At 42.3% G+C, this 12,529-nt stretch overlaps 1 protein-coding gene across 2 annotated transcripts; it reads right to left on the minus strand.

The window, feature by feature from the left end:
- Nucleotides 1-1,074: 1,074 nt before the first annotated feature.
- rec8b (REC8 meiotic recombination protein b) lies at nucleotides 1,075-11,779 on the minus strand. 2 transcript variants are annotated; one of them, XM_068581238.1, is made up of 18 exons: nucleotides 11,600-11,779; nucleotides 11,411-11,479; nucleotides 10,976-11,118; nucleotides 9,781-9,856; nucleotides 9,153-9,270; nucleotides 7,882-7,960; nucleotides 7,273-7,340; nucleotides 6,391-6,472; nucleotides 5,818-5,884; nucleotides 5,495-5,672; nucleotides 4,833-4,967; nucleotides 4,071-4,146; nucleotides 3,364-3,509; nucleotides 3,087-3,126; nucleotides 2,908-2,983; nucleotides 2,713-2,808; nucleotides 2,024-2,130; nucleotides 1,075-1,614 (listed from the first exon to the last, which is right to left on the minus strand). In XM_068581238.1, the coding sequence occupies exons 1-18, from the start codon at nucleotides 11,653-11,655 to the stop codon at nucleotides 1,544-1,546; spliced, it is 1,683 nt and encodes a 560-aa protein (XP_068437339.1). In that variant the 5' UTR covers nucleotides 11,656-11,779; the 3' UTR covers nucleotides 1,075-1,543. The 2 variants fall into 2 exon arrangements, with proteins under 2 accessions (XP_068437339.1, XP_068437338.1); XM_068581237.1 differs by having other exon boundaries at nucleotides 7,273-7,343.
- Between the last annotated feature and the right edge of the window lie 750 nt (nucleotides 11,780-12,529).

The following is a 12,529-nucleotide window of genomic DNA, read 5'->3' on the forward strand; positions in this document are numbered from 1 at the left end:
AAAGCTCTCATTCGGCTCGGAGGACCGATGATCGGGGAGGGAAATCGGAGGAGTCATGATCGAGGAGCCCCGAAAACAGACTTCCAGGAAGTGTTTTAACTTTGGACACGCCCCCTTACTGATCATCTGTCATCTGATTGGACGCTGCAGCTGAGCGGCCTGATCGCTGGAGTTTCATAGCAGAGTGAAGACGATCACAGAATAAACGTTATATATTTTAGTGTTTTCTTATTCACCATCTGGTTAAAATATGTGTTCATTCATTGTAGGTCTGAACAACAAAAGGACCACAAACTATTTTCTTCAAAGATTTGTTCTTTTGTTTCTCTCAACTTGTATTATGTATGTAATTAAAATCAGAGAGCTGGAGAGAGGAAACACGTTTTACAACATGTTTGGTTATTTTATAATGTCACAATTAGAATTTCAAAACATATCGACCTAAATAATGAATAAATAAGACTCAACTCTGCCGAGGAAGGGACGCAAGTGAGGGAAACGGAGATGCCATTTAGAGACTTGAGATGCAGCCCAGGACTCTTGTAAACATGATGAGGGCTGAATTATCAACAAGATCCATTGTTCATGTTTCTGCTGTGGCTTTTAAAAACAGCGGTATTATGCTATGAAACCGGAAATGAGAGACTCAGAAAGGATGCGGTTAGCGGACCAATCACAGCCTTGCGGGCTGCGTACGGCTCGCGTCGCTTTGACGGATAGTCAGAAATTTGGGGTGACGCACGCAAGCACGCAAAATGGCCGATTTGACCACGCATGGTCGGCCATGCGTGTCTTGCATCTCTGCGTAAAACCAGAGTATAAATCAGCCTTTAGAATTAAAATTAGAATATTTTAAAATAAACGGCTGGATTTTTTTAAAGGGATTTTTTAAGATTCATTGTTCAGTGTTGTTAATCTGAGATTTATCTTAAAGGGTATATTGGCTGTGTTCAGTGTGGAGAGTTAGAGATATTTACACTGCAGGGATTCTTAAACCATTCACTTTGGTCGTAGAAAATACAGAAAGTTTAACGGGCATGAATATGTTAAGAGTGTGGAAGAATAATCGTATGCTTTTCTACAGAGCGAAAAACATTTTATTCAAATTTTTAAGTTAAAATAGATAAAAATGGATTAAAAAAAGTCACACAGCAAATGCAAACTGCATAAAAAGCATCAAAGGAAACATCCATACAGAAGATACAAACTGTACAACAAACCTGTTTCCTCCAGATGTTTAAAAACTTCAACAGTGTGTGACATTAGGTTATGTAACAATAATAAATTCAGTGGGTATAAATATTTAAAAATACAACCATATGACTAATTTAAAACCAGATTTAAAACACTTGCAGAAGTGATGCAGCTCGATGTTTCACCCTTCAGAGTAATCTAACAATTCATATAAAAACATTTAACCTGTGTGATCTGTTGTTCAAGCTATAAAACATTGAATTCATTCAATATACTTATACATTTGAAATACAAAACATGAACTGTACTTCAATGGCACTTTAGTGTAAGTAACTGTATGAGTGTATGTTCAGGCGGTCATCCTGATGTCACTGAAGGGATCGGTCTGCTGTACGGTCACCTGTCGAGCAGACAGCAGCTCTGAAGAAGAGACGAACACCACAGATTAACGCCGCCACAGTGTTTCACTGTCAGATAAGACGCCAAAACATGAGGATATCAAATAGAATATGTATTTTTGAATTGGCATCAAAGGGCAAAGTTTCACAAATGAGCACAATGGAAAGCTCCAGTGTTTTTTCTGATCCTTAAAGGGACAGTGCATGAGTTAAGTCAAGAATATATATTTTTACTCTTACCTGTAGTGCTTTTATATTTGCAAAAATATAAAAATTGTTCCTGTTGATTTATCTTCTCAGTTATTTTAACACTAATATCCGCCCTATTCCTAAGATCTGTCTTACTGTCCACATGAAATACATTTCTCGGTCATGAATGCAAATCAGATGACGAACAGGAACGAGGAAAGAGCAGCTTTTGATTTCCTCACCCAGCAGTTTGTAGAGTGTGTGAGCTGCAGTGGTGCGGTCGGCCTGCGGGGGCATCAGAGAGTCAAAGGTGATTTCCCCAAACCTCTGGAGACTGGAGGAGATCCAGCTGGAAGAGAGGCATATTAGGAATTTCAATATTTAGTTGCCATTAGAAATATTAAGAAATATGATAGAATGATTTTTTTTTACTGATGATGGAGCAAAAAGCTTTAGTGCAACGCTTGTTAAAACCTGTGTTTAAAACAGACGACCACTGTACTCCGTAGGATTAGTTAAAGAGGGAAGTGTGCTTGTAGCAACACGTGTTTTTCCGAACATAAACAACCCCATGGAAGACCAAATTGACTCTTTAAATACACGAGCTGATTCGCCATCAACAGCCACAGTCTACCTTTGTTCAAACAGGCAGCGGGCCCTCCATCACCTCAGGATGACTTTGACAGCGATGCTGGAACGCAGAGTCCTCAGATCTCAACACAGAGGACTACCGACTGCCTTTTACCATCCAGTGGCACACATGTGTTTATCATCCAGAGTGTAAATAGTTAGCAGTGCTCCTCACGTCGAACACGATGGAGCACATGAAGGCGAGTCCTCTAATAACGTACAGGGGAACACCGGGGTCCACCTGGGTGTGTGTGTGAAAACTTTCTTTTTTCCCCGAGTGTGTGTACGCTGAATAAATTACCTTAGTATGTCCTCCGCCTCAGACTGAGCCTCGGGCATGTCGACATTCTCCTCCGCTATAGGCTCCATTCGTAGCTGGGCCTCCTCTTGTGGAGACCTACACACACACACACACACACACACAGACACACACACACAATATGATCTATTTCTTTATCCATCCAGCTGTCCGTCTGTCCGTCCATCTGACACTTACCATCTGCTGACGGGAGTGATGGCGTCGCTCACGGACTTGTCCTCCTTGGACATGTCCAGCATCCCGTCCACTACAGCTGTTTGCACATCGTAGTCATAAAGAAGCTGTCAGCGTGACGCAAAAAACACGACCTGAAAGACTGATGCAATGTGACTGAGAAAGAGAGAAGGGATTCTTACATGAGCCCTCAGTGGGTTGCAGTCCTGACTCACTGGATATCTGAGGGAGAGAGAGAGAGCTTCATGAAATAGCAACAAGGACTATAATCTAATTTGTGTCACCACTGAACACTCCACTTGACAGGCTGTGGCTGCGGGCTAGCTGGCTAACCTTTACTATCGTTGCCAACAGTTTCACAAACACCCTCTTGGGTTTGGTGAGAATCGTGAGCGTTTTTCTGCCTACAGATAGCACTGCTTGACTTCAGCTTATTATGTCTCCTTCTCACGGACCCACCTCCCTCATGCTCGACTGCCTCCTCTTCCTCTCTGTCCTCAGTATCTCTCTGTCCAGCTGAGACTCCTCTTCCTCCTCGGGTCCGGGCAGGGCGGTGGGCGAGGCGCACTGCTTCCACAGTGACTGGAGGTCGGCATGGAGGAGGGCTGTGAAGGGAGAGGGGTGGGGCCAAAGGTCATGCTCAGTATTTTGTATTTGTCACATTTTTTTAACCACAGCTGATGTTTGTAGAACTGCAGGTACCACTCGGCTGTTGATTGAGCTCATAAAATGTTTCAGAGGCCTCACAAGGTTGTTGCTGACTATAAAACAAAACGCAGAGTTCGTGCTCTCTGACTGCACAGCAAGTTTGTTGAAATCGACGGCCATTAAGATTTATTAAACTTTCTAGAACATGGAATTTGTTTATTTATCAACGTTTTCAGTGACTTTTTAAGAAAACATATTTTTTATAGTCTTAGTGGGTTTACTGTTATAGCCAGTGATTAAGATGTGATTTCCTTGACACTTATGTATTTACTTAATGTCTCTTTACAACACATTTGTTGATACAAATTCTTTCTTTTTTTTAATCTTCCCTCTTGAGGGCTTGGTTCTGTCTGAAATGTCATTTTTGAGAAATGAGTCAGAGATTAATTGTTGTTAATGTTCAGTCAGTCGTGTGGGCTTTTCTCCATCTAGGGGGCAGTGTGGCACTTAGCACTGACATCCACAGGGGACGGTGAAGAGCTGGGCAGGACTGGCACGTATGGTCTGGGAGGGCAAGTCCAGCAACACCTCGGACTGAGAGGAAGAACAACATATTAGCACACAGTCACAGTTTCAAGTAGGATTTCTGCTTGTTTTCACAGTGTTTTTTTCAGAGTACACTGTGAGAGAGAGAGCGAGAGAAAGACTGAAGGCCAGTGTCTCAAAGGAAATTAAAGAAATACGGAAGAAGGGAGGAAAGACGGAAAGAGAGGCAGAAGAAAAATAAAATCAATGAGCGCCATCCCAGTGGGCTTAGAGAGCAGGAAGAGAACGGGAGAGCTGAAGTTTAATTAACGGACACCCTGGTGAATAGACACTTTGAAGGCAAATCATTGATTACAGAATGGCGACGACCGAAATTAAAATTGGTCAGTGTCAGTGAACCCTTGATCCTCTTCAGCATGTGTGTGTGTGTGTGTGTGTGTGTGTGTGTGCACAGACAGTTTTTGGTATAGTCTTAGGGTGTGATCAAGCCATGATGTGAGGCTCAGAGAGTTCTTATTGCTGGCACTGTATGCGAGTGAGATCACTGAAAAAGCCTAAGTAGGTCCAGAAGCTCTGTTCAGTCAGTGGAGTAAAAAGCAGCAGAATCATGTGGTGCAGATGAACCTTTATGGGAACCAAACTTCCCTTTACATGACTGGAATGTTGCAGTGATATGGATATTGGCTTTTAAGTCAGCAGATCCTCTTAAAACCATCTCAGTGTGTTTTGTGTACCATTTCCAGTGTCTCAGCCAGCTGGTTTACAATCTGTTCCTTCATTGTTCTTTCAGATATCTGGACCTGAGGGTCTGCGAAGACCAGCTGACGCCTGCGACCTCCGCCGGGCTTCCTAAGAGGAGGAGCCACCATCTGATGGGAGAATGAGAAGCCCACAGCTTTAATGGTTACAGAACTGGATCTGTGAACAGACGGGAAAATATTGATGTGTTTTTTGATACGCCCACATGTGCTTTCCATGACCGGTTTTAAAAAACGAAACTAGCTGCTCACGAGTCATGAGTGTAAATTAAAGTTGATGACAGCCACACCTCGCTGTCACCTCTATGTTTCCTACATGACAAAATGTTTGACGACAGGTACATTAAAATGTACTGGGAATTTCCATTGTAGCGTCATGATGGGTGTAGACAGGCCCTCAACAGGGATTTCATAGATCATATTTTCTATTTAGCACAAGATCAAATAAAGAAATGTTTGCCTCTGGTGTCTCCAACTCATGTTTAGAGGCCTTTAAGCTCCAAATAACTTAACGCGTGTACAGCAATTATATTTGTATTAGTATTTCTGCACACTAGAGACAAAAACAGTTCCACTTCTGCACAATTACAACGACGACAGAACAAACGAGTGAACCGGCGGCGTCACCCGTCCCTCACCTCCTCACAGGGACTCTCGGTGTCCCCGTGTCCCTCTCGCCCGGATGCCCTGGAGGGCGGGGTTGGCATGGCAAGCCGCAGTGGGGTCACCTCTAGGGAGACAGCTGCCTGAGGAACCTCCGCTGGGTGACCCGACTCGTCGTGGAGCAGCCACACACTGTCCCGCTCTGCTCCCGGCCTGGACACGATAACACACGCGCGCGGTTACAGTACAACAGACGTTTTGATCTCATTATTTGTCACGTAATGCTGTTTGTCAACAAAGGTCGGAGCTAAATATACTGACTGCAGAGGACTTACAATCAAAGTGACAAAAGACTCACCGGTCAACGGAGGACACGGCTCCTTCATGTTCCCTGGTGCTCTTGTCTGTTCGCGGCCCTTTCACTTCTGTTCAACACACGTGTACGTAACTCACAGTGTCGTACAGTGACACGATTAATTACCACAAACAAACACAAGTGGCCCCAAACAGGATCTCCTCTATGAGGAGCTTAATCACGACAGAATGACTTGCGCTATTAAAGAAACCGGTTCTCCAAAATTCCCCCTCGACTCTCCACTGCTGTTTGTAGAGAGACAACAAACTTACTTAAGTGATGTTTCCCTCTCAATTCACCCCTTGAATTGAAAACCTCCTGGAAATAGACCTTTTCTTTCTGGCAGCAAAAGCTCTCAGAGCCAGAATTGCTTTTTTTTCTCTTCAATTATAGCCGTGGCACAAATCATTTGACCTGGTTGACTGGTTCAGACATATAACAAGAGAAGAAACACACCGCCTGGGACTGATACACTTCACAAATCCTTAAATTTAGTACAAACCCTCAGTTTGATTAAACAACAACAAAAAAGATAGCCATGAAATGCTCATCTATAAAAAACACACAAGCACACACCTTTATGGAAATGATCTTGTTCATCCATCAACAAGTCGATCTCTCTGGCTGTGGCCTCGGGAAGGTCATCTCCCTCAAAGTACTGTTTCAGAGAGAGGGTGACAATTAGAGACAGACGAGAGTCAGACGAGGACTAAAGTACACAATAGAGAGAAGGGGACAGGAAGCAAATACAAGCACGGGGGTTTTGCTGTTTAGTGTCCACTGTGATGAATAACACAACAGAAATGTGAGCCAAGTATCTCTGCTAACAAACACTGAGTACAGGCTGATGTAATTAAGTCAGATCTTGTCAAGCCAAAATGGACTTCATCAGCTGACGACGCATCAGGAGCAGCGTTATCAGTCCGCCGAGTGCCAGACTGAGGAGGCTGACAGTGTGTGGAGGTCCTGCCGGTCCCAGACCTGCTGTCGTGAAGCACCCGAGCGTTTTATGACAGAGAGAATACGGCTCTGACTTCTTTTAAGCGCTGTGGACATTGAGCGGTGAATTGAGGACAGTCAGTGAAGCATTGCAAATTTTACGTCCGCATTGCACGACACCATTAACTTCCTGAATTATTCACACCATAGAAAATGACAACAGTCTCCCATAATTATTTGTTCTGTTTTCAGCACTGAAAGAAAAACAAGAAAGAACAAGTGTACTTTCAAGAAAAATATAGAAATGGTCTGGACAATACAGAATCTGTACTGGCTTCAATGCTACTTCCTCATCACATGGCGATGACTGACAGGAAAGACCAACAAGCGAGCAGTGGACTTGTGACAAAGACCTAAACGAGAGCTGCTGGAGGCACGCGGCCCACATCGCGGCCCATGATTCACCAGGACACCCGACGCAACTAGAACTGATGACTGGGACGCTCCCTGAGAGTTTACCTCGGCAGCAGTGATGGCGAACTGCTCCTTCTCCTTCAGGGAGATGGCAGCCGGAAGTGACCTGAAACCTGCTTCAACACAGCGAGAGGAGTTAAGAGCCAAAAGAGCGTGTTTGCAGCACAAGAGGCATGAGAGAATAGCTACAGACATCAGTTAGGACCAGTCTTTAATTTAATGTGAGCACATGAAATGAGATTTATTCGCTGAGTACAGAACATTTATTCACAATTTTCCGAACAGGAGCGGTATTGCAACATTTTTGTGCCAAAAGTGTTAATTTAGAAGAAAACCCCAATTTATAGAATCCAAGCTAATGAACTGACCCATTTCTAAAACCTCTGAAGATTGTTAGATTATCTCATCCCGAAACATGCCAAAAAGTTAAGTCAGAAATGTATTTATTAAACTTCATTTAGGTTTATTTTAAGCGCTGAGACACCTACAAAAACAAAATATTGAAAGGGAGTTTGTACTAAACATTGTATTTTAGTAAGTTGTGTCCTGTTTCAGGTGAGGCTTCTTTCAACAAAATGACGTGGAAACATGGCGTCAAATGTAAAAAAACGTGACACAGCTGCCGTCTCTCAAATGTTACAATATCAGTCTCACCATTGTTGTCAAGTGTGCTGCTGTGGGGACTGGACACCAGGGAGTGCTGTGAACCCGCCGCTTCAATCCCCGACATCGGCTAGAAATATAGATACAGACGTTATACACAAAGACAGAATACGAACACCGAGCATTTCGTTGATGGTGTGAACTGGCTGAGCCTGAAGAAAAACGTCCTTTTAATGATTAAAGTGTGTGTGTGAACATACGGTTCAGGCTGTTCAGAGGGAGTATGTTTCATCTTTTTCTTTATTTTTCCTTAAGCCTGTCTGATATATAAATTCACTCTAAAAAGCAGTTGCTGACTTGCATCTGAAAGCCACAGTTCAGTTTAGGGAAATCTTTTAAATTCCATCACAGTGCCCAACAAACGATTTTCATATTCCCACACGTTTGTCCTTTGTCTGTAATTTGAGTCACACATTGCTGTTTCCACCAGGAAAGATTACAAGGAGGACAAAGTTCAGCTATGTCTGCCAGATGTACAGCACAAAGAGTAAGAGTCATCTTTTGTGATTTACTCTGACGACACCAGTGGACAGCACGGAGGGCCATGGAACATATTCTATGTAACAATGGGAGTGACCTGCAAACAGGGGTTTTGTAGATTATGAGTTAATGGGAGAAAACCTGGAAAAGAACCATCAGGAGAGCTTATTTTATCAGGTATACTGCTGCTGAGCGTTTGTGCTGAATGTGGTCGGATGAACCCATTTACTATATGAGCAATGTGCGTCTGTTTTGGACATTAAAAGCTAAAGTGTGACAGAAAGAGCCAAAGCTCACAAGTGGTTTTACATAAGAGGCCTTGCCTTGTTAATTATCAGCTCTTCCCACATGGGAACATTTGTTCTGGAAACTGCATTTTTGTCTGAGACATTAACTGTTATGGATACAGGGTACGTGCCTTTGTATGTATTAGTATATGTATAATGAATATCTTGGGTAATGTCGGTTGGATATATGTGTATCGGTAGTTTATTGGGTTACCTCGATCTGCTGCTAATGTTATTCATGGTGAATACTGCCCCACTATCATCATACTAGTTAACAATGGAGGGGCTGCTGCTGACAAAAGTTGTTCATGGCCCAGCTTGCTTCATGCTTACAGAGTGAATATTTGATACAGAGCGCAGACTACCTGGGGATCAAGACTGTGTACAGGTACAATTTGATATTTGTTGAGTTTTGTCGAGCTACGCGACAGAAACAGAGACATTAGATCACACTCTCGAGTCACATACCAGGGTAGTCGTTTATCATTACTGTACCTGCTGTGTTTTATAGGGGCTGGGCAGCTGGTGTGATACCATGAGACCGAAGAAGGGGTCCTGTGCTCCCTCAGCCGCCTCCATCATGTACATGCTATCAGGCACATCCAAGGTCAACCTTTAGAGAGCGGGACAGACGACAATGTTAATAATTGAAATATAAAATCATCGATCCCCGTCAGTGCTGTGTGGCTAAAGCCACACTGTGCAAACTTTTGTCCGCACTGTTGATTTGATGGGTTTAAAAAATGATAAAATATTACTGGCACGCAGCCTCTTTGAAGAGCAGAATGTGGAAAGATTTATTGCGTCTGCAAAAACGAGAGCTCATACATTACCGCTGTTACATAACACGGCTTATTAAACATTTACGAAGCCGTTTGCATGAAAGTAGCTCAATTTGTCCATCACTCACGCAATAAAACACTACCATCTCCTTTTCACAGTCTTTATTCCCCAAAACAATCCCCCTCATAAATATAACACCAGCTGTGTTTAAGCTCTTTTACTCACCCTCAACACATACAATCTCTGCACAGCTTAAAACTTGAGATATCCAAAGATACAAAACAGTCCACTGCGCATGATCAAATTTGTGGAGTGTGTGAGTGTGAGTGTGTGTGCAAACCTGTCAGACTGAGCCATGTCAATATATATGCATCTTTTAGAGCGCAGCAGGCGGTCAATGGTCTGTTGAGCCTCCTCTGGAAAACAGAAAATGGGTTAACATCGAGTTTTCACACACACACACACACACACACACACACACACACACACACACACACACACACACACAAACACACCTCTCAGAGGGCAGTTTTTTTCCTGCAGAGAGAGGCAGAGGTCACATTGAAGTCAAGGTCTAACATATCTGACATGGCAAATGCAATGAAGGTGACCTTATGACCATTTTTCCTTCCCTCTACACGAGAGGAGGAGGCAAAAAAGGGAACAAGGCATCATTTATACACATTTTGGGGTTGTGTACAAAAGCATTTATTGAAATCCACGCACTAGTCTGGACTAACAAACAGGAAATAGTGGAAAAGTCACATTTTTAAAAGATCATATGAAACTGAGCGGACAATCTCCACCATGCCATGCTTATGAAATACAACATAACCATATTTTGTACTCTGACAGATTTGGGAGGTTGTAATCTATTTTATTGATTGATAAAATGAATGAAGAGCCGCTGTAGACAACAGACTCGGCTTCTCTTTATGCTTATCGTTACGCATTGAATTTCACTCTTTTCATCAACCGTGACAACAGCCTGATTGTGAATCTGTCGGATGTAATATCAATGTCAGGCTGTAATTTAAGCCCAGATGAGCAGAGGCTGTTGTTGCTGTGTTTGGTGATATTACATTCATCAGCTCGAGGTGATTTGGGAAACATGCATTGTGCAGATGTACGACAATAACATTGTTTCGGTTTCACGGCAGATTTGTAGATTCAGAAACTGACTGGAACAACCGGTCGGCTAAGTTTTCACGTTTCACCTGAGCTTCCCTTCGAAATCCGCCTGACGGAAAATAATGTTTCTTAATAAACTGAAAAGCATCCTGCTGACTGACTGCACTTCCTGCAGAAGTAAGCAGCTGGAAAATCGTTCCCTTATTTTAAATACTACTTCCTCACTATGTCCATTGACTTCTGACTACACTTCTCCCACAGTAACTGAATGTACAGTGTGAGGATCACTTTTTCCTCCATTATCACCTCGCAGAAGGTTACAGTATATTGTATGCAGAAAACGTAGCTCGAAGGGTTATTACAACTACTACTGTTGCTTGCGCCACTTCCTGTCTTCCCCTTACCCAGCAGGAAGCCACACTGCTTGTGGTAGACTACAACCACTCCGTACTGCAGCTGTGACGACAGGTACAGGGAGAAGCGAGGCCTTGGCAGGTTGGGTTGCGGTGGAGGAACCTGAGCTGTCACGTAGTCCAAAATGTCCCCGCTGTAATGATAAAATGTTTTAAAAAATTACAAATGGAAGTTTGCGGTGTGTTTCATCTTCAACTAGTCGTGCAGGATCCTTAAAAAAACACAGGGACCCAACATTTTTTTCTTTTTTAGGCATCCTATGAACGAAGTAATACAAGATGGGCAAGATGAATAAAACGGAGAATAATCTGTATATATTATACAAAACCAAACACATCTTTTAGCTGGTCTAGCTTTCTCACTAATCAAATGAATCAGTTTTGTGACTAGAGCAGATAAATAAATTACACCTGCCATGTTCTTACCATGTTCGGTTGACGTTGACCTTGAGAAGATCTCTGCGAGTGACCCTGACGCCTCTGGTGGCCGCTAACCTGAAAAACAGAACACGTTTGGATGTTAAGAAGATTGATTTAGAAAAGCAGAATCTGACATGTAACGTTAAGCTAGTTTTTAACAGAAGCTAGTAAGCTAACGTTAGCTTTAAAACTCACCAGACTGTAGAAAAACAGCCAGAGTGGCGTTGGAGGACATTTGGGTAGTAAAACATGTTTTGTAGATGAAGTAGAGACCTTGAGGACGGGGAGGTAAAGGTTTGGGAATATATTTAATGGTGAACTATTAGTTAAATGCTTGATAAATTTTACCGCGAATTTCAAGCGCTAGAATCTCAATGAGCCAATCAGGTTGAAGCTTCACGCGTTAAACGAAAACAGTCGTGATGCGTTCAAGGACAAAAGGGTAAAATTTGAGGTTTAGGCGGTAATAGTTGAGGTTTTGAAATAGTGATGTGAATCATGATAGCACAGCCTTATTCTAAGTATAAGTTTATATTATTATGGTTGATGGTTAGCAGTGATGGAGAGAATATTTACTTAAGTACTGCAGTCTAAGAAACCTACATAATTAATCATTGTATTGGTTCCTTGAGTTAACTTCAGCACGTATCATTTTCATGTTATGCTACTTTATTCTTAGTTTAATGCAGTCTACTGTACTTAATAACTAGCATTCAACAGTGTATTATTTACAGGGAATATTCTGTACTGTGATACACAATAAAGTAGGTCTATGTTGTGTTGATTATATTTTTGTACCAAGTATAACTCAACTATTACAAATCTTATACGTTTTACAGGGAAATACAAGATATGAAGATTAATATGAAATGTTTATAACACAAATGTCTCCGCAACAAAAGCTAAACGAACAGTTTATACGGGGACACGTGAATACAACTTGTATTGTGCTGTGTCTGGTGAACGGATATATTTGGTGTCCTATTCTAAAATGCACTTATTTTGCTTTGGGGGTTAGAGTAAAAGTTATTTGTTTTCTAATTTTAATATCCGTTTTGGTAGCCGAAAGTATGACTTTCTATTTTTACTCAGAGGAAAAAGGGACGTCACCCTTTGAATGCTTGG

This window comes from Clinocottus analis, unplaced genomic scaffold (assembly GCF_023055335.1).
Source record: "Clinocottus analis isolate CAN_PGR_092001 unplaced genomic scaffold, fCliAna1.0.p SCAF_18, whole genome shotgun sequence".
In the NCBI taxonomy this organism is placed as follows: Eukaryota; Metazoa; Chordata; class Actinopteri; order Perciformes; family Cottidae; genus Clinocottus; species Clinocottus analis.

Excerpts from the sequence above, each read along its gene's own strand:
- rec8b (XM_068581237.1), bottom strand. The coding sequence starts at position 11,655 with ATGTTTTACTACCCAAATGTCCTCCAACGCCACTCTGGCTGTTTTTCT. Across the intron at positions 9,857-10,975 it reads GCAGTGTGGCTTCCTGCTGG|AGGAGGCTCAACAGACCATT; the intron begins GTAAGGGGAAGA and ends TCTGTTTTCCAG. Across the intron at positions 7,961-9,152 it reads GCCCCTATAAAACACAGCAG|CCGATGTCGGGGATTGAAGC; the intron begins GTACAGTAATGA and ends CTATATTTCTAG.